Genomic DNA, 27,859 nt, shown 5'->3' on the forward strand with positions numbered 1-27,859 from the left:
ACTATACCAGTGATTCCTAAAGTGTGGTCCCCACTTTGACCCCCCAGGGGTCCTTGAGGCAGTTCCAGGGGGTCCCCAGCTAAATGATACCCAAATGGACCCTTATGGGTCTGTAACTCTGACAGTGTACAAATGGAACAATATAAAAGCAGCTGATAATAATATGACTATGTCATAATTTCTCGTTTCCCCCTTGTATAATGTTCACCTATTATGACATGCCCAGAATAGGGACTCTACATGGGTTCAACTGGTTAATAGATATGACTATACAACTGCTGCAGAGATATCCATCCAAATAGGTGGGCTGAACCCAGTGCCCTTGGGAAAGAGAGTGAATAAGGATTTCTATGAAACATCTGCAAAAGTAGACAGGCATTTTGTTGCTGTCGGGCAGAAACCTTGATTCTCCATATTTCAACTTTTTACGTTTTTTTTTGTAAGTTAATGCCCTACTTGCATATTACAGTGTCACACAAGCGTAGCAAAACAATGTTTTTGAAGTGAAAGTGGTTAAATCTGTCTGTTATGTTGGTTATATGAATATTGAACCAATGAATTCAAAGTAACTTAAGTAAATTAACAAATAATAACTACATTAGATCCAATGGAAGAAAGGTAACGGTTTTGGACATACAAGGTTTCCACCCAACGGCGATGATTTGATAAAGTGGACTGGAGATGGCCCATCCTGCATTCTGACTTGTGTGGTATTGCAGGATAAGCAGTGCTCACAGATCACACCAGTGTGCATGCGTGACATGCATACAGGCCAGTGGGTTTTCCAGTGCTTTCCTTGGCCAGGTGCTAAGAAAGAAAAGCACTGCCTTGTTTGTTTTGCTGTTTTTTCCCTTCTTGACACAAATCAATCTGTCATTTCTGGCTAGAGCACAAAAAACACGCTGGGTGAGGATTTGAAGTCAAGAACCAGGTTTGGGCTTTTGGCACAGCCTGATACCGAACTATGCATTATGGCCAACTTGAGTATCTTTAAGTGTCCACTTTATTAAGTCCATGGTCTTCTACTATGATTCAGGGTTTTACCAACGAAAGCTCAAAAGTCAAAAGTTAATAAAACATTGCATAAAACATGAATGTGCAGATCAAGAACTTGGTATTAGTAAATCCCCAATCAATAATAAACAGCTTTGCTCTAGACTGGAAAGGATAATTGATATAATTGAATATAACTTCAATCAATACAAAAGTGAAACATGTTTTACATTTGCAGCATTAGCAGATGCTCTTATTCAAAGGGACTTGCGTTCCGTGTCTTGCTTAAGGACACGTGGCTGCTGATGAACACATACTGGCTGTTTCAGGGTTTAAACATGTGGCTTGATCTGGTTTACAGGACAGTCTCTCTGGCTCCGTGCCACCCCTTCAATAAATGTGACTGCAGACAGCAAATGAATGTGACCAGATTTGGAGCATCCCTCATCACAATTGGAATTTGAATCACTTTGTCTGCCATATGGCACAGGAATGTGTCTTTAGGACTGTGGAGCAACAACAAATGGAGGAGCGACACATAAATATAAACAGGTCTGTAGTGAAGAAACAGCAAGAATTCATTGGAAGTGAAGGGTGAAAGAATAAAGAAAGTAGGAAAATCTGAAGTATCGGTTAAAGTAGGTTGAAGCATGATTGCTGCTGCTAGTCCAAGGGTACATTATTTAGTTAGAACATCAGTGTAGTGAGTTTAATGGAAGTTCTAATGGTTGTTAAGCATATAGTAGTACATGCTAGTTCCTGCAGGCTAAAATGTTGTGACTTGTGCAGACATACAAGTAGCATACTTGCCAATGATGACAGTAATATGATTTATTTCACCAGGTAATGATAAAATGTTAACTGTCCATTTTATTACCTAATGTCTACATCACTCAACAATTAAGGCTCAAGGCTTGTGCATGGTAGCCCAGTGATGCATTGTACCAATGTAAACATTTTAGCATAACATAAATGATTAATAATTTCATCAAAAGCAACTGACAGTAGGCTATGCTAACTTCTTACATTTTGCAGATGGCAACAGCATAGTAATCACAAGGCATAACGCTGTTTTCACTCTTACCACTGCTAGCAATCATACTGAAAAGTGAAGGTTGTACTGTCTAGAATGGAGATAGATATGTGAAATACATTCTGAGCATTGTGGGTCAGATAGGCTGTGCGATCTCCCCCACTGAGCAGTAATCCCGGAGCCTGAGCACGAGGTCTGAGTTATGTGAGAGCTATTCTGTCCCAAGTCTTCAGCAGCACAGGAGCATCATTAACTTTAAGTAACTGCTGTGTGCATAGGAATTTCCCCCCTTCATTCTCCTCTTCATATGAGTTACCCATGCACATTACCCCTGATTTATAAATCAGGCACTGAAAATAACCGATCTGGAAGACTTGTGAGCTTGTAGATCCGCCATTTTCAGCGAGCAACAATGCCACGCAACTAAGTATAAATCACCCTTCATGGCGAGGGCTTAAAATCCAAACAAGTTAACACAGGCAGGCCTACACTAGGGCTTAGGCCTACTGTCTTGTGAAATTCCTCCAAGGTGCTGGAGTAGCATTTCCTTTGAATAAGAGATCACATTCACAACCCGTAGCCGTGTTAAAATAATACAAGGGGCAGAATGTTAACTTATCTCCCACTGAGTATGAAACGCTTCACTAGTAAAAGACAACATTTACTGATGTCTCAATGCTTAATGTTTTGTGTAAATGACTTTGAATTAGCTTGTTGTTGAAATGTGCTATAAACTTGCCTTGCCTTGAAGGTCAAATGATTTATGTGAATGAAGTGATGAAGGATGAAGACTTTAGGGTGGCAGAGTAGTTTCAGGAGCTGGCTGCCATGAGTTCCATCATGGCTCTGCTCTGGTTCCTAGAGAGAGGGATGAAAGAGAGAGTAGAGGGATATGAAGAAAGAGGGATGTGGAGGCTGTGAAGCAGAACAAACAGGTGGGTCATGCAATCGCAGGTGTATTTATGCATTGGTGATTGTGAATGGTTTATGCATTGGTGATTGCGAATGGGGAGCGTCAGGGAAACGTAGAAGGTGGTCTTTACTCCTGAACTTGCATTGCAGCCTTATCAACTGAATTTATCATTTCATTCAACCTTACAGGATAACATTTTATGGCAGCAGCAGGTCCATACTAATATTAAACTGCAATAAATTCACATGGCGGTTTTTAAGTTTTGATATAAATTAGGCATTGACAGTAGCCAAATATAAGGTTCTGGTTTCAAATCTACATTTTGACCCCCCCCCCACCCCTTCTCACACACACACACACACACACACACACACACACACACACACACACACACACACACACACACACACACACACAGTGACACACAAACACACACACACACACACACACACACACACACACACACACACACACACGGGTGGACTTCCCATTGACATCTCTTGCTAATCATGATTGTCTCAGGTGTTCTACAAATAATGTGATATGGATCTGCTCATACAGTTGCTCTTTACATAAACAGACCACCAGCAAGGACCCCCTGATGCTCTGCTTCATTTATCTTAATGTTATGCGAAAGCTCTCAGTGATAGGAAATTCCCCACATATCCTTAACCACTTAAACCCATTAAGACCTGAGGCCTATTCTACGAAATAATGCCTCCTAAATCAGTAGTTCTAAAAAAAATCTTAAAATGTTTTGCAGTGCATGGCACAAGGTGGTGGTGCTATGCTGAGCTTGTAGATCTGCTATTTTTTTGAACTACTGTTCTGTTCAGTTTACTGTTACTGTTATTTCTGTAACAGAGACACAGCTTGTAGATATATGCTATTTTAAAATATTTTATAAAAATAATGATAACTTGTGAAACAGGATATTCTGCATAAATTTTACTTTTGGTACTACCAATACTTTTACTCAAGTATCTTTTTAATACCAGACTTGTACTTATACTAACAGTGTTTCTACATTATTGCAGTATTGATACTTATATTTAGTAAAAAACAAGTACGTAAATTTTTCCACCACTGCATTTCTCCAGTGGAGCATGTCGAGACCTACAGGGCTGTCTGTAGAACACTCCCCCGAGAGCTAAGTGCTATCTGACAAAAAGCAGGTATATGCTTGTTATTTCTAAACATTTTTTTATTCTTACAATTTAGTTCCCCACCCTCTCCCACACCGGCCACGAGAGAGCTTTTTCACCCACACCATTCTTCATATGCATGTACATCTTGTCAGCCCCTTTAGCCCTGGCGTTGCACTCATGAAGGGACCCAGTGTTTAGCCAACGCTCAGGGATGACAGATGCCTAACGACATACATGTACGTTCTGCCAAAGCAAAATGCCCTTTCATGGAGAATTCATGCACATGTATGTTAGAGATGATATGGATTCAAACATGGCTGAATGGAGATGGATCACCAGACTTTGGGAAACTCCATTTTCTCCGGAGCCCCAATAGTCAAAATATTTAGTCTCTCTATTGTTTAACATGCAGAGTTTGAAAAGCGCCCTGTCTACGTATATGTCTGTGTATATATAGAGTATATGTGATAAGCATGATATATGCTTATGTTTAGAAGTTAAATGTTCAATTCTCAGTTCTCTGTTCAGAAGTGAAAAAAACTGTATTAGTTTGTCTTTGATCTCTTGTTTGTATGGTTTTCCAAAACACCACAGGTCATTTGTGAATCACACAATTAAATATGATACAATTTAAGGGTAAAAAATTAAATGTAACTTACTTAACATTGTGTGTGTGTGTGTGTGTGTGTGTGTGTGTGTGTGTGTGTGTGTGTGTGTGTGTGTGTGTGTGTGTGTGTGTGTGTGTGTGTGTGTGTGTGTGTGTGTGTGTGCGTGCATGCGTGCGTGCATTCGTGCGTGCGTGCGTGCGTGCGTGCGTGCGTGCGTGAGTGATGGGGGTTGATGTGAAACATCCCGCTGGTTGTTATTAGTAGCACTATCACTGCTGTCAGGGAGCTTCCTCATGCATTTGAGCAAAAACAGTTATGGTAGGAGAAAGTGATGGAATTACCAATAAAGATGGAGGAAGGGAGGGAGAGGTATAGGGAGGAAGGGAGAGAGAGTGTGAGGGAGGGAAGAAGAGAGAGACACAGAGAGAGAGAGAGAGAGAGAGAGAGAGAGAGAGAGAGAGAGAGAGAGCTGTCCTCACTCCTACATTTAAAGTTTGCTTTAGCAACCACCTATGAAAAAGCTGTAGCTGGATGGCATCACCCCTATAAAGCAGTCAGTGTAGCTGCTATATACAGAGACACTGGCAGCCTTTATTAAGACCTCGCCGTTTATTTGAAAATGCCAGCAGAGGAGGTGCAATCTGAAAAATAATTTGGGGGAGAAATCTGCTGGCGTGATCCATCTACATGCCTCACTGCTCTGGCATGCTATAGCTGCTGCTGTACTAGAGAGGTCTCAGTTAAAAGTTATATAAAATTACAACCTTGCAGAGACTTCAAATGCTGAGACTGTAAAATCAGTGTTACATTAACTCTGAGAGTATATGGAGTTACAAATGGACAAGTTAACACTGAATATTTTACTTTTAAAAGTCTTTTTACTTGACATTTTTATTTTACACATTTAGCCCAGGCTCTTATCAACACACCATGCAACTATGTTGATTAAGATTCAGAGAGTGAAAAGTAACACACAATGAATAGTCTTTAAAATGTGTTAAGCTAAATGTCTCATTATTTTCTGATACAAGTTTGAATGAATTTACATATGGTTTTATAGCCTGCAGCCCTGCAACATGACATGCAATGCCAGACTTATGAAAGGTTAACTGACCAAGACTGACCAAGTTAATGCCTTTTCTCCTGGACTGAAATCAGGAAGGTATAATGGAGAACATTAAGGTGAATGGTGGTCTCTGGTTGACACAGCTGTAAATGACATTAGCTATACTTTTTTTTTTAAGATAACAAGATTATATCTGTGTGTTAAGAACACTGCTGCAAGCATTTACAGAACAATGGCATACAAATTAATGGCAATTTAAATGGATGGTTTCACAAATTCACACCTTCTTTTGTCTGCACCAAACAGAGCAAGGCAGGAGATGGGCAATTTGCTTAAGCTTATGAGTTTCTAATTAGATTGTGTTGCTAATTGTTATTGTTGTGTAAACTTGTGTTCTGTTAGTTTTGCAGACCTTGCCACAACATAATTTCGCTGCTTGTAGAGAGTACCTGTAGGAGTGACAAATACATTATCTTAATTTTTGACTGGACTTGATGTCAATGCCTTGCCGTTCAAAAGCTTCTCACATAACTAATGTAAGCTGTAAATGAAATGTAGTTTGCTTGCATCAATTTTAGGTCTGACTGACAACATTGGCGATATAAAGTGTTGTATTTATTTTGTCACAGTCGCCAAAACATATTTTTGCGAACAACCATTTGCCATTTTAGAGATTGTATTTTCGCTGAACGGTCAGGTCAGGTAGTTTGTTTTGACAAAGGAAGGGGAAAAGAGTAATGAAGGGGGGCAGGGAGGGTTGGTAATTGAGCACTTTGATTGACATAATAGTGCCAAAAGGCACAGGCGCTCTCCGATTGGCCGACGCGCGCTTTACAATCTCCCCTTGTTTCCACGCTGCGCACGAGCAAGCAGCAGTTCTCCTCCACAAGCTGCAGGAGACACACCGGACTGGAGGAGAGCAACAAGAGACGAGAGCTAGAGCAGCCTGCTGCTGTGGACTAACTGAAACACGTTTCACAGATTCTTCTCAAATAGAAAGAAAGAAAGAAAAAATCTCAGGCAAGTTTGTTGGTTATAGTAGGATAGGCCTATATCTTACTTATTTTTTGTAAACTCTGGTCTGGTTACAAAAAAGAAAAGAAAAAAACAATTATGATGTCTTCTGACCCTTCGTGGAGAATGGTCCCCCTGGTTTTGACAACAGCTCTTGTTCTGTCAGTGTGCAAAGCCTCAGAGTACGAGTACCTGAGCTGGAAGTCGGACCTGTACAACGGGGGGCGCAGCTATGGCAAGCCTCCCCAGTGCGTGGACATCCCCGAGGACCTGCGGCTCTGTCACAACGTGGGCTACAACCAGATGCTGCTCCCCAACCTCCTGGAGCACGAGACCATGGCGGAGGCCAAGCAGCAGGCCGGCAGCTGGGTGCCTCTCGTGCACAAGAACTGTCACCCGGGCACCCAGGTCTTCCTCTGCTCGCTGTTCGCGCCCGTGTGTCTGGAGCGCCCCATATACCCGTGCCGCTGGCTGTGCGAGGCGGTGAGGGACGGGTGCACCCCCATCATGGAGTCCTTCGGGTTTCCCTGGCCCGAGATGCTCACCTGTGACAAGTTTCCCCAGGACGACGTGTGCATTGCCATGACAGGGCCCAATGCAACGGAGGCCACCAAGCCAACAGGTAACAGTCTAGCAGTCATAACGCTATAGCCCATGTGGGCATTGATTTATTTCTCTTTTTCTTTCTTTACCACTTAAAAAGTAATTGTTTCTCTGGTGATAGTTAACTTAAATGCACAGTGGGACATGATAGCTCTGATCCATAGCCCTAATGCCCTTTGCTATGCAAGAGCTACGTGGGACATAGCATAGCACGATAGTTTGTGGGCTAATTGACGGTCTATTCTTAAAGTGAAAAAACAAACAAAAAACGAATTATAATTTATGAGTAGGCCAAGCCTTATCATGCACCAACTCAGTATTTTTAGTAGCCTAACTGATTATGTATTGTCATTTGTTCAAGGAAGAGTATGCCACTTAACTGAGAGATAACAAAATAGCCAGTATACTTTTGCCACAGTGTAAGAATTGACACCCATACAGCTCAATGACCATGAGAATGTTGTTACAGAGGTTAAGGTTTGTTTGCAGAGGCAAATCCCAACATAAACAAATCATGTCCATACCTTTTGGGTGGAATTACCCATGACCCCTTGAATTTGATCCCCCACCCAAAAAGTCCATATAATCACTTTGTCAGTCAGTGTAAGTCCCATAAGCTCTGACCTGCAATCCTGCATGGTGCATATATTAATATGAATAATGCCTATACATCTGAAAAAATAGTTATGTTGTAATATAGAAAATACTCAACAGATGGTAGTCATTTATTTCAAGGTGTTCTTGTTGAGTTGGAGGACAATGCTGGGACGAAGTCCAGCAAGCACAAAAGCAAATACCTGCATCTAATAACTCATTTTATGCTGACCCGTCAATGGCCAATAAAAAAAAATGAAGGAACGTTGAACAACATGCATAATTTTGAAACCAGATTGTGAACATAATGACAGAGAGAAGGGGTGTGTGTGTGTGTGTGGGGGGGGGTTAGAAGAGAGAGAGAGAGAGAGAGGGCAACATCAATGCGAACCAGGGGGGTGGATATGGCAGAGTAGAGCCAATAGATTCTAAATAATGCTTTCAAGGACATTTTACCCCTCACCCTTACAAAACACATTTCTTACTAATGGTTTCTTGGCTGGAGATTCCTGAACCCTGTTGGGATTTTGTGTCTCTTAGTATGAAATGAAGCCTGAATTGAGTAGTCTCAGACACCTCACGCTACATGAGGGAGCAAAACCTAACACAGTCCAGGTTAAAAGTGTTCCATTTCTGAGCCAGATTTGACAATACCATGGCAACCACTGAAAAATGCACAAAAACAACATGCCCATGGGGAAAAAAAAACTTTGGGAATTCAAATTAGATTTAGTTGGAAAACGCGTGTTATTGTTCAACACTTGGGTGTTGTGTTTTAGAGCCCTCAGTGTCTTTCTGAGAGAGGCTTCTATTTGATACCTTGGTGAGGTATACTGAAACGAAGTGCCTATAAATCAGGGGACTTTCCATCATCCACTTCAATATAAACTACAGAAACAATTACAGAAATATCTCAAGACTTGAACGCGGCATCCTAATCCATTTTGAATATTAACATCACAGTGATTGATGGCAACAGGTAGAGCGCGCTCCTGCAGTAGTACTGCTATTACACAGGCAGCCACTTACTGTATCCGAGACATTGCAGTAAGTAAGGCAAGTCTGGGATGTCTAAGCTTGGGAGTGGAGAGGTGAAGAGTCAAGTGGTAGCAGTGCTGCTAGAGGCTGACTGACATGGAGGTATGGACGGGGGCCCGATTTCCTGAGAAAGGCCCCTTTCTGGAGGCTGGAGGGACCACACAGGGATGGCCCCCAGACGTCACCTGTTATCATTCGTTGTCAGCGCCAGTGATAAATACAACTGTTTGCACCCCCATCCCAGCAGGACGCATGCGGGATTTGGGTTGTTTTAAAGCCTCTCAGAGGGAGGCATCTCCCATCTGCTGAGTTAATGGGTGAGGTTTTTGCTTTTGTTTTCTTTTTTCAGTCTCAATTCACAAACTTTGACTAAACTGCTGAATATTCCTTTAAGAGTGTAGATGAAAGCGATAGCTCCTTTGTATGATTAAATGACCATACAGACGATCTGGCATGTGTAGCCCATTCACTAGGCTATGCCTCACCGTATACTGTTCTTTGACAATTACTACTGCAGTTTATTTTAAATATCGTAGTTTGTCTGATTTTAGAAGAAACTATTGGATTTCAGTCATTTCAGTACAATATGAAAATTAACTTGCAGATACCAAATTGAGAGGGGGGGGGGAATCTGCACAGTAAATCCAGTGTTAAGTGTGTTCATACACACTCAGAGTTATAACACTGGATTTGACTGTGTGATCACACTAATGGATGCTAACAGAAGTAAGCAAACAGAGCTGACCACTGGCTGCTGAAATAGACTGGTGATAATTGGTTTAAATGAGAAACAAAAAGGGAGAAGTGGACCCTCTTAACTCTCAACAGTGTTTGTTTTCACAAGCTCTTTACACCTGGGTGTTACTTTCACAAGCTTTTGTCAAACACATGTAATGGACAACTGGCAATCATATCAGAACAGAGAGTAGGCTGATGTCGACTTAAATGTTATTATTATTTTTACACAATATGTACAGTTTAAAGATTAAAATGACTCAATGCCAATATCTATGGAATTTGTTAACTTCTTATGGATCCAATTTGCTAAGCAAGCTCAGCTGTTTTGGTGTAGAAGAATCAATCACTGCAAGTAGGGGGAAAAAAAGGTCATGAAATCATGATATATTCACGGATATGCCTCTAGACTAAACCTCTTTTGGCAAAAACACATTTTGGCTCGTTGACCATAGTCAGAGTCAACCATTATTGTAATTGAAATGTCATAAGATTCTAGATAGAATATTGCCATCGATAGGTTCTGCTTTTCCTCCAAGATTCTAGCATTTATTCCTCTTCCTACCCTGTTGCACTCTGGGAAGATGCCATTCCTTTACCACGGTTAATAAATTATATCTCAGGAAACACTAAGTAATGTGCATATTTATAATAAACAATTAAACAGTATGAGTATAGATGCTTTACTTTATCTGGCTTGATACATTTCATTACAATGTAATGCTTAAATCTAAGAATGGGTGAAACATTTGCTGTGGGCTTGGAGATCTTAAACTCTAGAGTGACTTAATGATATACCGTAAGTGATGCCAAGTTGGCACGGTTGCAGTCTCACTGTGCCTCAGTATCAGGGGCCCCTTAAATGTATAGTGTAGATTTCAGAAACTGTCTTGTGAGGCAAAGGTCTGTGGTTCAAAACCCATACTGGCTGGGAAAGTCCTGGTTGGGAAGGTAAATGAGAAATGCTGTACTCTCCCTCAGCAATTACCAATGTGAGTGTTAAATGCCTTTGAGCAAGGCATTTAACACTCAATAGCTTTTACTAGGGGAACCACTCATTTGCCAACAGCAAGATTGTGGTTGTACTTAAGTAGACAGCTCCCAGGAATGAACATGATTAGCTTTGTGAATGTTAAGTATACACTGCTTCAAAAGTGAACCTTCCCTGGACAAATGAAGCAATGATTCCCTGTACAAATTATGCAACCATATTCCCAGGAAAAACAACGCAATCCTTAAAGTTACAGTGTCCGTAGTCTTAAATAATTATAAGACTGTCTATCTCAGTGTAGGTGGATGCAGTTTTTACTGCAGCGCCTAGTTACAGCCGGCTATAAAAGCTGAGGACATTCCTGACTGAGGTCAGGTCAGGGTTCTGACCAGCTTCTCAGAGCACAGAACTAAGGAGTTTTACTGTCAAAGACACAAGATAATATCTCCACACAGACAGGGGGGGGGGGGGGGGGGTGTTGGTGGAAAGCACAGCTGACTCATTGCATGAAGGATTGGAAAGTGGGAACCACAGGCTGGGTTGTTTATCCCAATTAAGACCCGAGACAGATTCTACAGATTCTTCTAAATCAGTAGTTCTCAAACTTTTTCGTAATTCAAAATTATTCAACATTTTTCAAACACAAGATCTTTTCCAAAAAAAAAAAAATCAAAAATAGCAGATGTAGGCCAGGCTCGCAGTGTGGCACAATGTGACATGCGGTGAGATTGTATATCTGCTATTTTTGAATAGCCATCATTCAAATTCTAAAATGAAGACAGAAGTGCTTTTGTACCTGTGATGATTCCAGGTTCTTTCTAAAAAGGAGATATTACTGTTTTTCAGCCCCTATAGTATAGAGCGTCGCAGTCCCGCCCTCTTTCGACGACAGGCCCAGGAAATAATTCCCCATGCATTTTTCCCATAGACATTTCAAAAAGTGTCGAACAAAGCCAACTCTAACAAATAAGAAGAAAAACGACAGAAAAGTAACCTGCCTTTTTCATTCTTCTTTCTAATTATTTGTTTCTAAAAAAAATTGTGTTTGTTGTCATGATTTGTCACGATCCGAGTTGGCTTTGTCTGAGGCTTACAGACCTTTCAATAAATACTTTTTGAAATGTCTATGGGAAAAAATGCATGGGGAATTATTTCCTGGGCCTGTCGTCGTCATGAAAGGTGGTGGGACTGTGACGCTCTATAGAGCATAGCAGTGGGCGTGGTTTTCTGGACCCACTGAAAACTCTCCAATTCATTTTTCCCATGGAGATTTAAAAAAATATGTATATCAATCAACGTTTTGATTCTGTGGAAATAGAAAATGGAATATTTAATTATATGACAATACATTTAATAAATACCCTTTGTTTAGTGTTTTTCATTTGTTCACAGAATCAAAGGTTTTATGGTCATGAGTCATGATGACTCAGCAGGATCCTGGATGGCTTGATTCTATAGGCTTAAAATAATTGATTTTTGTAAATCTTGAAAAATTAATGGCCGATTTTTCAGTGGGTCCAGAAAACCACGCCCACTGCTACGCTCTATTCCAAATACCGTTAGTTGTTTTAGATGTGAGTGTGATATCCTTTAGTTGTTTTAGATGTGAGTGTGATATCCTTTAGTTGTTTTAGATGTGAGTGTGATATCCTTTAGTTGTTTTAGATGTGAGTGTGATATCCGTCTGTGCTATTAACTACAAAACTCTGCCCCCCTCCTCCCCCCCCCAGGTTATTCACCCATCTGCCCTCCATGTGACAATGAAATGAAATCAGACGCCATGATGGAGCACATGTGTGCCAGTGAGTTTGGTAAGTACCCTACCAAGCACGCACGCACGCACTCTCACACACACACACACACACACACACACACTAACACTCACACTCACACTCACACTCACACACACACACACACACGTGCATACAGTACATGCAATAAAAGTGTCATGCACAATGCATGCAAAGACATGCACCACTCCATTTTACTAATCATTTGAATTTCATTGGTCAACAACACACACACACACACACACACACACACACAGTAGCATGACTGTACATCACCCACCCCAGCCATCTTAAATCTTCAAAGTGATTATGGTCTTTACACAAACACGCTTAAAGCATTTAAGCATCAATGTTATTCTTTGAATATTTGAATTTGAATTATTCGACTGGAGTTAAGCTAAAGAAGCTTTCATTTGTTTTCATGCCTATGATGATCAGTGCAGCTCATTGTATAGCACAGCCGTTCTTTGTATTTCTCTTTTAAGTGAGGCCCTCAGTGAGATCAATGAGGCTAATCTGTTTTTACTGCAAAAAAAAAATCCCCATAAGTTTGCATAAAGGTAAGTGGGGAGAAAGAAAGGCATAGATCAGACACCCTAAACATGGCAGCTTTTAGTTTTCAACCCTTGAACTGAAGTCACGGTTCATATGCGCTTGTTAAACAATAATATTCTCTAACTAATGAATTGGGGTCACTAAGAGGGGCCCTAAAACCTTTATGCAGAAGGGCTTTGTAGCTGTAAAATAGGATGTTTGGTCTACGGTCTGGTTTGCCTGTAGTTTCAAGAATGCCTTGCCTTCAGTTTACTTCCAGTGGTCCACGGCTGGGGGTCAGTTCACTTTCAGTTCAAACAGCTTGACTTGTAAAATGAAGCAGCTCTTCTTAACCCATTCTGATCTGAGATCAGATTCATACGAGGTTTCCGCCGGACACACACTGGTCTGATTAACCCATTCTGACCTGAGATCAGATTCTAAAAAAATGTCAGTCGTTCTTCGATTTTTCAAAAATAGCAGACCTACAAGCTCGTATCGCGCCACTCGGTGGCGCGATATGAGCTTGTAGATCTGCTATTTTTAAATAGCTAAAGCACGACATGATGCTGACACCAAAATGGGTGCCCGGTCAGAATGGGTTAATGATGGGACATTAAAAAAAATATATATTAGAAAATTGTATTTTCAGTTTTAGAATATCAAAAGGAGAACAAAGAAGTGGGACCCATTCTAAATCAATTTCTCAATTGTTTTGATTTGAAAGTAAACGGTCCTGGACCCAGGGTTTGTCAACAATGTCATTCGATCACAGCTGGGCCTGGCAGATTTGGCGTCTATCCACAAATATTACATGGCAAATGTTGCCTTATTATTTATCATGGCTTTCGAGGGGGGGGGGGGGGTAAATCTTGCTCTAGTACTATAATCCAAGGAAAAAGACAAAACCAACTGATGTTACAGTTGAGGTTTTGATATTGTTTTGTGCATGTTTTCAGGATGCCAGGCTCCATTTTGTATTTGTTTGCTGGGCTCCAAACCCCCGGCAGTTCCAAACTGAATTTCAAGTGCCAGGCCAGGGAAAAATGGACTATGGTGTATTGGAAACAGACCTTTTTCCAGTTCTCAGGAAAGTTAAAAGTTGTATTTATTTAACGAATTGCCCTGTTGTTTACGCTGTGGTGATGGGACTTGCTTTTCATTCCACATCCTGGTTTGCCAAGAGGAGAGTGGCACATTATTGGCTTGTTTCTTCTCTGATTGAGACAGATGTTGTTTTGCTTCCTTGTCATAAGCCTCTTAACGCTTGACATCTGACAATACACAGATTGCCCCAGCATGGGGACTAACAATGGTTGTTGGACAAAGCTCATGCCACTGACGTCCTCGCAGGTTGAAACCCACAAGGGACAAAGCCTTCCGTGGAATGCAGTAAACAGTTAGATGAGATGAATATGGATTATGAGTCTGACTTCCTTTCAGTGGGTAAACAAGCAATACATATGTCGACTAAGTATTTTGCTTCCTGGGCTTAGCTATAGTACCGCATTTATTTCCCCTTATATTGGTTCTGGAGGCTTTTTTGAGATTTTGTCAGGGGATAAAGCTATGATGGAACAGTACTGACCATGACTGAAGCAGACTGCGATATTAAGAGTTAATGTCTGTGTCGAGAAAAATATGTGCTGTGCAAATACAAAAATCTCAAGATCTGTTTTATCCTCCCAACAAAGGATTAGGGAACTGCACTCATTGTGATTTCATTATGCTAGTGCAGGCTTGACTAAGAATGGGCAACAGTACATGTATGGCACATTTAGGAGTCCAAAAGCCACACAGAAATACGTTCTTCACAATTGCGGAAAAGCAAAGGGAGAATCAGTGACTTGGTATTTATTAATCTGGCAACACTTTGGCATTTTTGTCCACTGAAAACTTCAATTCCTGGAAGCATCTTGTTTTGCGAAAAAGTCTGTTCTCGTTTAAGTTAGAGGTTAAGTGTCAAGTTGTTTTTTTTGTTATAATATGTGCTTTAGTTTGAAATCCTACAAAGTTGCATCCCTTCTCCATACACTTTCCTTTTGTGATTTCATCTAGTTTTAACCAGACAATGCAGAGGCATGGCAGCTTTTGATTAAAGGTGGTTGGATAGGTGTAGTTTAACCCATTCTGACCGGGCACCCATTTTGGTGTCAGCATCATGTTATGCTTTAGCTATTGAAAAATAGCAGATCTACAAGCTCATATCGCGCCACCGAGTGGCGCGATACGAGCTTGTAGGTCTGCTATTTTTGAAAAATCGAAGAATGACTGACATTTTTAGAATCTGATCTCAGGTCAGAATGGGTTAATCAGACCAGTGTGTGTCCCAGTGGAAACCTCGTATGAATCTGATCTCAGGTCAGAATGGGATAAAGTAGGACATAAAGTACCATCAAAGGTGTACAACGTGTACTCAATCCCCTCTAAATAAAGGCGGTGTAAATCAATAAATAAATGAACAGTAAACAAATAAACCTGTATAGATATGTAGTATTTAAACCAGATTAATATAATACATGTGTATAGTATGATACAGTGCACAAGTGGGCAGCTGCTTTTTTTTTTTTATGATTACGTACTTACAGTAGTGGAATAAAGCATTAGCAAAGTATTACTGTAATTTGCAATAGTTCAATGTCTGGGTTCCTCTGGAGATGACTAAAGTAAAGACTCTCCCCAGCTTCTCAGAGAGCCCCCCCCCCCCCCTTGCCTTTGCCTGTGAGTGGTTTATGGTACATACCACTCAACACTTTGTTCCCACCACCAATTTATCTCTGTGCTTAAGGTTTTTATGGCACCTCATTTTCACAAAACAACCATAGCCCTTCAGGTAAATCTCTCCATTTACTCTACTGACAGCTAACTTTGTTGTTGTAGCCAAACTGCTCCATCCCCATTCCCCATAGAGTAAACAGCAAAACAGCACAGTGAGCATGCACTAGAGCAGACTGATCACCCTGGTTTATCGGGTCAGACTGTGTGTTCTGTGAGGTTGTGAACAGGCCTGGCGTGTGCCCCCACCCCTCCAGCCCCTTCTGTTAGGGTTTATAACACCCTTGGAGCCTGGGCCGGGTGTGTGGGTCATCCCCTCTAACGGTCTAACCTGACAAAGGAAACCCAGGTCAGGGATCAGGGACAAAAAAGTTTAAGTGGAATTGCATCGAGATAGACGTTCTTGGTTTTTTTATTCTGGTAAAGGCAACCCTGTGAATGATGATTGAAAGAACATTTCATGGTCACAAGTTTCATAATATACTTTTATACTTCACAACTTTTTTCATGTGTCTTGGAGGTGGTGCATGGTGCACATAGTTTGCATTGCTTCAAACAACCTCTGCATCATGTGGCACTGCAACAAAGTGTTCTTGCATATTGTACAAGGATAAGATTCGGACCTCGCATACAGTGAAACTTGCAGACACATCACCCTTAAAGACCACCTACTGGTCGGCAGGGTGGGCAGTCATAAAATGAAAATAGATATTTCAAAATAGTTAGCCTCTCATGAAAATTCTAGTCATCATCAAGTGCCTCATTTTCAAAACAAAGGGCACAGTGGCACAGTCGGTAGTGCTGTCGCCTCACAGCTAGAAGGTCCTGGGTTCGATTGCTAGGGACGCTGTGGGTGCTGGGGGCGTGTACTCTCCTCCGCGTCATCAGTGCCCATACCTGATGTGGGGTTGGTGAAAGGGCCTTTCTGTGTGAACTCAGTTCTCCCCGTGTCCCCTAGGGTAGGTACCCTCACAAAAACATGCATTAATCCTGGTCTCTAAACTACCTCCCCCTGGCCAGCCAGGGCACCTGATGGAGGGGAAAGGAACTGGTCGGACCCGGCCGTAAATTGAGTTGGAGATCGGGGTTCAACTCCAGCTCAGGGTGCTAAACGTTACATTGGTGTCAGAAGTGGGATGAGGACCCCTGGAGTGTGCCCTTGCGTGAGGGACGTGAGGGACTCGAGGAGTGAAGTGAGAAGCGCGGGGGCGTGCGTCAGAAAGGAGGAGGTAGTGTAACGACTTTGCGAAAGACCCGGCCAAAAGCTCTCTTGGCGCGGTTGGTTGCTTGCCTTGTCTATTGAGTTGGAGATCGGGGTTCGACTCCAGCTCAGGCTGCTAAACGTTACCATATATATATAACTAATATATGTATATATTAGTCGACAAAATTAACACTGGTACCCTCACAAAAACATGCATTAATCCTGGTCTCTAAACGCCTGATGGAGGGGAAAGGAACTGGTCGAACCTTCCACGCGCTACTTCCGGCCGGGGAAACTCCCCCCTGTCAGGTGAAAAGAAGCAGCTTGGACTCCTCATGCATAGAAGGAAGCATGAGGTCAGTCCCCTGCCCTCCCCAGGTTGGCAGATGAAGTGTAGCGCACAGGATTACATCAGATAATTAACACTGGGTGGGAAAATGGGTTGCAAAATCGTGGGATAAAAATGTATTAGCAGATAAAGAGGAAATATTATGTACCTGCATACTGGATACTCACTCCATTTATTATATTTTTTTAATTCTGTTTATTGATAAGCACACTTAATCAAACAGTTGTACAACAGAACCGGGAGGAGAGTGATCAACATAGTCATTTACAACATTATTGTACTTTTGGTTTGTTTTTCTCTCCGTGCATTTAACTCTCCTCTCTCAGTGTTCAGTTTCATTTTTTTTACAGTAGTTCATGTGCCGTTATCTTTTCCCCATTTTTGAGTGGTGCAACCACTCCTACAACCAGCAATGTCCGTGTACCTGTGTACCTGTATAAGTGAGCACGAGTATGTGACTTATTAATACCAGTAGGGGGCGCCAGAAACAGAGAGAGGGGTAGTGCTGTGTCTGCTGCCTGCTAATGAGAGAGAGAGAGAGAGAGAGAGAGGGGGGGGGAATTGCACCACTCAGTTCACACGTGTGTGATTTTTTTATATGCCTGTGTTTACATACATATAATGTAAACACATTATTGTATATGTAAACCCTTCCCCCTCCTGTACTAGGGTCAGTGTCCGAGTGTCCGTACAGTCTGTTTCATATTAACAGAGAAATTGTCTGCGTGACGACAATTGTATGCAAGTATAAATAAAAAGACGTAGATATAATGTAGATATAAACATGAAACATAGTGATGATAGTAACAATAGTGTAATAGTATTAATCACTGTAGTATTAATAAAAAAAAGTCCCTGAGTACCAGTTCCATGGATATAAAATAGTAATGATAATAAACAAAATAGGCATGGCCAGGCCTCAGAGAGAACCAATAGGTGTTTCCTATACTGATTGTTTTTTCCCCTATTTTCTATACCCCCCCCCCCCCCCCCCCCCACCACAGTGCTGACTGCCGCCCTGAATAGACAGGGATGCAGTCAGCACGATGTATCGGAAGGGGGTAGGAGAGAGGACAGAATCAGCATGATGGCAGTTTAAATTATATTGTTATTATATGACAGCCCGGTCCTCTACATATCTTATGAATGGAGCCCACGTTGTATCGAACTATATTGTCTGTACTGTACCAGTCACCTGGGAACTACATACACTATATTTTGGAACTCGGTAATGGACAAATACTACATTCCACTCTATCCCTAGCCAAGAATGTCACCTCTTCCTCCTTCAACCGTGTTAATTATTCATGCAACATTACTGGCCACTGTACAATGTGGCTGAGGTGGAGATTACAATAACAGCACAAGGTGCAAAGAAAGTTCAACAAAAAGGAGTCTAGGGATTATAACCCATTCTGACCTGAGATCAGATTCATACGAGGTTTCCGCCGGACACACACTGGTCTGATGAACCCATTCTGACCTGAGATCAGATTCTAAAAATGTCAGTCGTTCTTCGATTTTTTTCAAAAAATAGCAGACCTACAAGCTCGTATCGCGCCACTCGGTGGCGCGATATGAGCTTGTAGATCTGCTATTTTTAAATAGCTAAAGCATAACATGATGCCGACACCAAAATGGGTGCCCGGTCAGAATGGGATAAAGCATGGAGGATTTATCCAGATGAAGTATTTTCAGGGGTGGCCTGGGGCCTCTCTTTTATGAATCACTAATTATAAGTGCTGCCCATTTTGATCTGTTTGAACACTAAGCCTCCTCTGACTGATCCAGGGACCAGAGAGCAGAGAGGGGATAATCCTTACCATGCGCACTGTTAATACAGGGGAAAAACAGCACTGTTCACTTTAATTGGCAATGGGAAGATGCATGGGTGAGGAAACAGTTGAACCATAGCACCAGTTCTTTAATTTGTTTTAGATTGGTCAGTAACATTTCACTGACTAAACCTAAAGCAGTTAATGTGCTTTAAGTGAGTAAGCAGGAACCTCCCCATTGTCAATAGATATTCTTGAAAGTGTCAAGAAAATCACATAAAAAGTTATGGTTTATCAGCTTTGAAGCAATGTCACCTCTCACTAGCAGAGCATGAACAGAACTGCTGCAGGACATGTCCTGCACTGTAGCTCACAAGACATTATCTATTCTATGATGTTGCTCTGCGCCTTATCTTATCAATGCAGTGGATTTGAAGTACCATGTAATACGGTCAGCTCCTATCCTGCAGATATATACGGGAAATAAAGAGATATGTGCAATATATAGAGGCATATGGATGCAGGGAGGGAGATTTGGACCACTACTGGGTCTGACTCATGTTCTGATTCTTAAAGGGGAACCAGAGGAAACGAGGAGAGAAAGTTAAATGGAGTATAATGAAAGATTGGGTATCCATGGTTAAATTAGAGTGAAATTTGGAGATTAATTGGTGTCACTGGGATCTAGGATGCTCTCCTGTAACGGTTCAATAGTTTTCAATAAAAAAAAGGTGCTCTGATCCACTCTGTCTCGGAATCTGGCATCTATCTTTGATTTTCCTCGATTGTATATATGCAACAGCGCCCCTAGCGGCCAGGGTTGCGCAGCCAGTTGCACTCATTAGGGGAGACGAGGAGAGAAAACTACGGATCTGCGGGTTATAAATGCTTTCCGTAGCCAAACCGGACAAGTGGAGCAGCAATTTAAGCACCGTAGATTTTGCATTTGTACAAGTTAAGAGTTACTTTGAGGCAGGGATTTTCAGACCACCACAAGCCATGGGGCAAAGTCGCTTAGACTCTCATAGAGTGATGACGTCAGAATCGATAAATACATCTAAAATAGTCTAAACTAATCTTAGGCTAGCACTGGACCTTTGAAAGATATATGGACACATGTGTACTGTATGTCATTGTTGGTCTGTAAACCTTTTTTATGATTACTATGTTTTCAAAGTAAGTGTTGTTATATACTGTGCAATGTATTTGTCTTCACTTTCATTGGCAGTATAGAAATCAAGGTGTGGATTTGGGACCAGATGAAAAGATCTGGGTAAAATGCATGAGTAATGCTCCCGGCCCCTCTCAACAGCTACTGCTGACGTGCCCTTGAGCAAGACACTTACAGTAAATGTTGTATTGGAGCTGCTTAGTCACAGACAGGAATATGTCTATATGCTTGAGGGGGGATTAGAGTTGCTCAATGGCTACAAGAAGGCCTACACTACAGTATGACTATAGTTGTAAATGAGTGTGACTGCAAGAATGTGCAAAAATGAAAGTGAGAAGCTGGCCAGTGCTGAAAAATAGTGTTCATGCTCAGCAAACCCTTCACTGAAAGGAACTAACAATGGTAAAAACAAAATAGTTAAAGGAGAATATTGATGGATTTCTTTCACATTCCAGTCAGTCCTCATGACATAAAGAGGTGTCTTTGTCATCCCCCGACCCTCAGTCATCCTTCATTCCTTTACAGAATTACAGTACTTAACCATATCTTCTCTTCCCTGAGGAGAGAATGCTCAGATTTGTCACTGATAGCTAATAGAAACCAAACATTCTTTCCCCCCTTTTATCCAGACCGGAGAGTATAGGCACTGTTCTCTCCTTAGGTTTTTATTAACTGAGACAGATACTGTGAAAGTTGAGAAGGAGAGAGAGAGAGAGCATGAGAGCAGCACAGGAAAGCACTGGCGGGATTCAATCCTTGGCTAGCCTGATCAGCTCTATGGGTTCAGCACAGGCACGGATTAACAATGGAACTAGGCGGAGCTTAAGCGCCAGGGCCCGAAGCTTGCAGGGCCCAGTATGAGACTATAGGTACAGCTGTTGCTTCTGTCGAAAAATATAACGCAACACAGGAACCCCCGCTAGTGTTTTTGGTCGTCCGACAGTTTCTGTAGCAGTTGATTTTCCCTCGGGTCGGTTGGGGGAAGGCCCCCTCACTCAGACCAACGTGTGTTGTTGCGACAACATACAACCTATATGTAAGCCAAAGGAATATAAACACAAGACCTTGGCGCAAAACTTCATATTTACCCTGCTCTAATGCAACAAAAGTGTGTTCTTACATCCTCCATTTCACGATTTCAGCACTCGTGAGTAAATTAATTTAATTGTTATTATGAAAGCTTTCAGTGACGTTGCACCCACAACTTGGTTGCATTGTTGTCAATAATGAGTCTGTCTTTAAAACGTTCTAATATTAATAGAATATTGGCATTGTTTGTGCACAAATGTTATGTGGACCATGTAACAACATGGTGAACAGCACTGTTTGCAAATGTAGCTACATTTGTTGGCCACAAAGACAATTTAGACTGCTGCTGCCTGCTAATGGGGCTTGTAGTTATAGGCTAATTGTTTTTCGGGAAAATTGCAGATAGTTGAGTGGACCAGTTCCATGCCAGTCTTGCTAGAACAGAGATGGTGACTTTAGTAAATGTGAAAAACGGTATTTAACACCATAAGTGGAGCTTTTCAAAGTCTTTCTCAACCGTCCGGTTCTGTATACATTAAGGAGTCAGCTTTTTGTTTCGCTTGTAAGCTATTCAGGACCTGAATAGCTTTTTTCAGGAAGGTATGATATGCGTGGTTCATCATTCAGCTGTTTGGCTGTTGAATACAGTATAAGAAAATACATGAAACAGCATAGTTTTTTCCCCCATCTTATCATTGCCATGCATGTTTCTTGTTAATGACTGTATTAATAACCATAAAGTAATCTCCTAGTCCTTACATAATAGTTTAGCAGAGACTGAAGTTGGAAAGGCTGTGCCCACTGCCTGGCTGTGTCTTGTGTGTCAGCGCCGGCAGTGGTGGATATGTTCTAAAAGCTATGCATGTTAATGTTAATTAATTAATTAATTGGCTGCATCTGTAGGGCCTTTTGATTTGGTGAAGCGCCAGCTGGGCCCTGAGAGGGGTTGATCCGTCACGGGTTCAGCAGAGATGTGTGCTGCACAATCACTGGCCTAAACGTTCAGCCTTTTGGCTAACATGTTACACAGACTCAATCACGGTACTTTTAAATCATGCGCTATAAGCAGTATGCCTTAGTTGAAGGTAAACCATGCTGGACAGAGCTGGAGCAGACAGTTGGCCACTACAAAACAGTCACGCTTCACAGCAGCTGGTCAAATAAACTGATGAGTCTTTGTGCGGGCCCGTCTGCTGTCCGTCAGCAGTGCAACATTCTGGCTGTGCTGCTGTTGGGTGGACTGGAATAGTGGTCCGGGACACATTTTTGGGTTGGCTTTTTTCATTTCCTCCAATTTTGTAAATGATTTATAAACATATCTGAAATAAATAAAATGTCATACATTTTTCAAAATAATTTAATACATAAAAGAATAATCAAAGAAATGCCATTAATACAAATTAAAACTTAATTTGCAGATCTACAACGTCACAACTGGTTGCATCGCAATACGATGTGAGCTTGTGGATTGGTCATTTAGGGAAAATGTATTTCTCTAAAACATTTGGGAACCATTGGACTGGAGGTTGAGGGGTCCAATTGGATTGGAGGTTCTACATTAGAGGTTTGACTTGAGAGCTACTTTCAAAATGACAAGATCTACCCACCAAAACAATATTGAATTGCTGAAAATAGTACCTGAGGGGGCTTTGGAATAGTGGCAATGGCATTACAAATAAGACTAACGCACTTGGAATTGGAAATACAGGGGGAAAACTTTGAATTGGTAGCGGTTTCTTGTATATAACTTTGTAATGCTACTGATGTTTGTGATACAAACTTGAAAACAAAGTATAATGCAATACTTTGTTTGGGTTTGAGCTGAGGACCTTTTTTGATGACAATAAATCAAGTCACCTTAATTCAAGTGGAAGATGCCTTTTTACCGGTATTTATTTATTTTACATTTAAATTATATATTTTTGGCATGTCATGTGACATGCCTTTGTGATCTACTGGTAGATCACGGTCTACCTTTTGGGCACCCCTGTATCTACATTAACTTCTTGGCTGAGTCCAATATTTACCTCACACATTTTGGTTTTAATATCTTATTTCTTATTCTCCTTTCTACAGCTTTCAGAGCAAAGATCAAGGAGGTAAAGCGTGAGAACAATGATCGCAAGGTGATCCTGCAGAAGAGGAAGAAGATGCTGAAGACGGGGAACCTGAAAAAGAAGGATTTGAAGAAGCTGGTTCTGTACTTGAAGAACGGAGCAGACTGCCCCTGCCAGCAGCTGGACAACCTGGGCAACCAGTACCTCATCATGGGTCGCAAGGTGGACAAGCAGTACCTCCTCACAGGCATCCACAAGTGGGACAAGTCCAGCAAAGAATTCAAAAAAGCCATCAAGAAACTCAAGACCTACAAGTGCCCTGCCTTTGAGAATGTCTTCAAATAATCCATCCCATTTGTTTGCATCTCATCCTACATAAGAACTTGCACAACCAGAAAAAACTGTCTTTTTTTTGCTTTTCTATTGTTTTGTTTATATATCTATATACCTTGGTATATATACAGATATACATAGACAGTTTCTATGTATTTGTTTATGTTTGAATGGGGTGGTTTATGAAAACACACTTTTATAGGGTTGGGATTCTTTTTTTGTTTTTCTTTAAAGAAAGGACATTGTAGTAAAGAGCCCTCATCACTGAAATAATTTCCACTATGTATGTAGATACTTTTGTTAGACCCTCTCAGCTCAAAGAATGTGCTATATACCTGTAAAGGTATCCATGATAGTGTGATAGTGTCATTTTGCTGAAATCAAACATTTTCGGAACTTCCACTTGCTTTGATCATATAATAATAGGATCATTATGTAATTTAGAACCATGTGATCAATGAAAACTGAATTGGCAGTTGCTGGTATTCATTTTTAGCTTTCAAAGCCACACTGTAGTGATCCAAATGGTATCATTGTTGAATAACTTATTGACAGTAGTTTGATGGAGTGTTTGCCTCGCCTCATTGTCTCTCGAATTAATGACTTCACTACTGTGGATTTTAATTGTCATTTTCAGTCATTCTGACCCATATATTTCTCATATTTTGACTTGAAATATATATAACAGCCAATTAGGGATGCACCAATATGAAAATTCTTGGCCGATACCGATGTTTAAAATAACAATTTAGCCAATAGCCGATACCGATATATGTTTATTTAGTTAGTTAGTTAGTTAGTTTCATTTATTGTCCACGTGTGGAAATTTGTCTTCGGTCCCAACAACAGTAAAAAACAAACAGCGACAACAGCAACAACACTTACACAATTATTTTCATGGCAAAAATGCAGTGGCAAATACATTAAAAAACTACTCTAGCGAGACATGGTATCATTTAATGCCTTAATGGCATTTGGAATGAATGAATTATTAAATATGTTATGGTTAGCTTTTGGTACTTTGTACCGTCTACCAGAGGGAAGTAGTTTGAACTCCCTGCAGAGTGGATGAGAGGGGTCATTTGTTATCTTGACAGCTTTTTTTTGAAGTACTTCCTTGTAGATACAACTTAATTGTTTCTGTCTCTTCCCAATGATTTTTGAGGCTAGGTTCACTATTCGCTGCAGCTTGCTTCTTCCTTTTACATTAAGATTGCCATACCACATTGCCATGTTAAAAGTCAAGATTCCCTCTGTCAGTTTCTTATAGACTGTTTCCATGATATTTAGTTTAGATATTTAGTGCCAGGGAAACAAATACATCTTCAATACAAGAAATAAATGTTCAGAATCTACAGCTTGGTAGGCTGCAGATATCCAACACAATATGTATGCATATCAAGAACAGATAAATATCAGCTACTGCCATCGGTTAACGTCAGTTTAATTTGCCGATATTGATCGGAAATGGCAAATATCGGCCGATACCGATATGTGGGCCGATACATCGGTGCATCCCTATACAGCCAATCTATAACTGCGCATTGTGGTCCGAAAACATGTTTAGACATTAGTCATTACTGTGTAGGCCTATCCTGTGTAAAACACTATATGATTGTGTTATGCAGTAACAGTATAACACAACAACAACAGTTCATAACAGAACAATATTTTTTGTTTGCCAGAACAGATATTGTATAGTCTTACATGATGTAGGTACTGGTAGCCAGTTGGATTGTGTGTGTTTTTTGTTTGTTTGTTTGGTTGGATGGTCTTTCTAAATACAGTTTAAATGCAGTAACATTCACTCATTCGCATGAACAAATGTCAAAGTGCAAAGAATGCCAAATCTATATTTAGATATTGTTCTTGGTGTTGTTGGTTCCTTTTTAGCACCATTTTGTTTCTAGATATGAATGTCAGCAGTGCTTTGCTGCTTATTATTGTGTACATACAAAGTTTACATAAATATGGAAAAAAGGAGTGGTGTCTTGAATATTACTTCGTTTTCTTTTACATTGAGTCTCCTGCTTATACACACATATCACATGCTGTAAAATCCAGTGTTAACTAACTATTGAGAGTGTAAAATGCTTTGATCTCTTTCTATGAAGACACAAACATACTTTTAATGCATTTCAATCTGCTTATATAGAATAGAAATGGCGCCACTTCTCGATTGGACTTAATGGACTCTAGTGTCAACCTGTTCAGTCGCCCTATTACTTTCAATGGTGTCCTCAAGCTCGATATAGGACACTAATAATAGTTATAAATACTCATAAATATTCATAACGATTAAAGTATAATCCTCCTCCCAGCATCTCGTTAATTGGTTAAGATTTCTGTAGCAAGCTTTTTACGTGCTTGTCCCTGTGCTCAACCCCTGTGCCATTGCTCACTTTAACCCATTCTGACCGGGCACCCATTTTGGTGTTGGCATCATGTTATGCTTTAGCTATTGAAAAATAGCAGATCTACAAGCTCATATCGCGCCACCGAGTGGCGCGATACGAGCTTGTAGGTCTGCTATTTTTGAAAAATCGAAGAACGACTGACATTTTTTTAGAATCTGATCTCAGTTCAGAATGGGTTAATCAGACCAGTGTGTGTCCAGTGGAAACCTCGTATGAATCTGATCTCAGGTCAGAATGGGTCCTCTCCCCAAAACCAATAGCCTTCCAGGAAATGTATTAGAGACTCACACCAGACAGGTTGTGGGCTGTGGACAAGCTACCCCGGCACATCAAGCCCAACCAACCGTTACCATGTATGTGATATTTTGCTCCTAAGTTGGTGCAAGATTCCCACTGTACTGGCAACGCAAGACAGGTCAAGTATCCCAATACTACACAAATGCTGGACACTCACTGACAATTCATTTGCAGGTATCATAATGCATTGTAACTCTCTAGTTGTAATTCATTATGTCATAATGTTATAATGGCTGTATTATAGTGCGATTATGTGTCACAATAAATAAGTAATCATTGGGTGTTTTAAGTAAGGTAAGGATATTATTACCAAATGACCACTCACATAATGTATTGTTACCGTGATTATATAATGCATTATTATTATTATAATCTTTTTTTGGCTAAAGTTTTATCCCACGATTTTGTAACCCATTTTTTCACCCAGTGTCAATTATCGAATGTAATTCTGGGCACTACACTTCCTCTGCGAACCTAGGGGGGCAGTGGACTGACTGACCTCATGCTTCCTTCTTTGCAGCCATGAGGAGTCCAAGCTGCTTCTTTTCACCTGGCAGGGGAGAGTTTCCCCGACCGGACGTAGCGCGCGGAGTTCCTTTCCCCTCCATCACGCGGAGGAGGGAACACGCCCACAGCGTCCCCAGCGGGAATCGAACCCAGGACAGCTGTGAGGCAACAGCACTACCGACTGTACATGCCACCGTGACTCCCTATGCTAAACTAAAGAAACTAACTAAAGAAAAAAGTATTATAGTACGTCATTAAAAAAGCTATAAATAAGTTGTGATTATTGTTATAAACCATTATGTGTACTTATAGTACAGCGGCTAACAGCCACATTGTGAGAGAATCTTTCACAAGGTGATACAAGCGTGAAATTTGGCATGAACATGCCTCTGGGTCATCTCTTTAACTTTTTAAACCGAGCCAACAAAAAATCCAATATGGCGGTCATTTTTCAAGATTGGCGCCAAATGAAAAGGGCCTTTTGTGGCGGTACTGGACAACTGGAAGTCGGTGGGGCGAACGGTTCTCGAGTTACGTGGATTACAGATGTACAGACACACACAAAATGCGTGCAATTAGCAGATCATTGGAACGGTTGTTCGCTTGGTGATACAAGCGTGACATTTGCCATGAACATTCCTTTGGGTCAACTCTTTAACTTTTTAAACCAAGCCATCCAAAAATCCAATATGGCGGTGATTTTTCAAGATGGCTCGGTTTAAAAAGTTAAAGAGTTGACCCACACGTTCCACACACCCACAGGGAGTGCAGTGCCCGGTCTCGAGTCGGCCAGACCCACGGTTGTCCAGTACCGCCACAAAAGGCCTTTTTAATTTGGCGGCCATCTTGAAAAATGACCGCCATATTGGATTTTTCGTTGGCTCG

At 41.1% G+C, this 27,859-nt stretch overlaps 1 protein-coding gene and 1 long non-coding RNA gene across 2 annotated transcripts; one reads left to right on the forward strand and one right to left on the reverse strand.

Moving 5' to 3' along the window:
- Nucleotides 1-6,714: 6,714 nt before the first annotated feature.
- sfrp1a (secreted frizzled-related protein 1a) lies at nucleotides 6,715-25,725 on the forward strand. The gene is made up of 3 exons (XM_083784754.1): nucleotides 6,715-7,397; nucleotides 12,467-12,547; nucleotides 23,440-25,725. The coding sequence occupies exons 1-3, from the start codon at nucleotides 6,875-6,877 to the stop codon at nucleotides 23,763-23,765; spliced, it is 930 nt and encodes a 309-aa protein (XP_083640880.1). The 5' UTR covers nucleotides 6,715-6,874; the 3' UTR covers nucleotides 23,766-25,725.
- On the reverse strand, nucleotides 24,394-27,177 carry LOC310872716. The gene is made up of 2 exons (XR_014570417.1): nucleotides 26,378-27,177; nucleotides 24,394-26,150 (listed from the first exon to the last, which is right to left on the reverse strand). It is a non-coding gene; the product is annotated as an uncharacterized lncRNA (long non-coding RNA).
- Between the last annotated feature and the right edge of the window lie 682 nt (nucleotides 27,178-27,859).

This window comes from Protomyctophum parallelum, assembly GCF_964188405.1.
Source record: "Protomyctophum parallelum genome assembly, chromosome: 15".
In the NCBI taxonomy this organism is placed as follows: domain Eukaryota; kingdom Metazoa; phylum Chordata; class Actinopteri; order Myctophiformes; family Myctophidae; genus Protomyctophum; species Protomyctophum parallelum.

What these genes read in the sequence shown, in the direction of transcription:
- sfrp1a (XM_083784754.1), top strand. Translation starts at nt 6,875, where the DNA reads ATGATGTCTTCTGACCCTTCGTGGAGAATGGTCCCCCTGGTTTTGACA. An exon ending in GGAGGCCACCAAGCCAACAG is followed by an intron (nt 7,398 to 12,466) that starts GTAACAGTCTAG and finishes TCCCCCCCCCAG; the next exon opens with GTTATTCACCCATCTGCCCT. An exon ending in CATGTGTGCCAGTGAGTTTG is followed by an intron (nt 12,548 to 23,439) that starts GTAAGTACCCTA and finishes TCCTTTCTACAG; the next exon opens with CTTTCAGAGCAAAGATCAAG.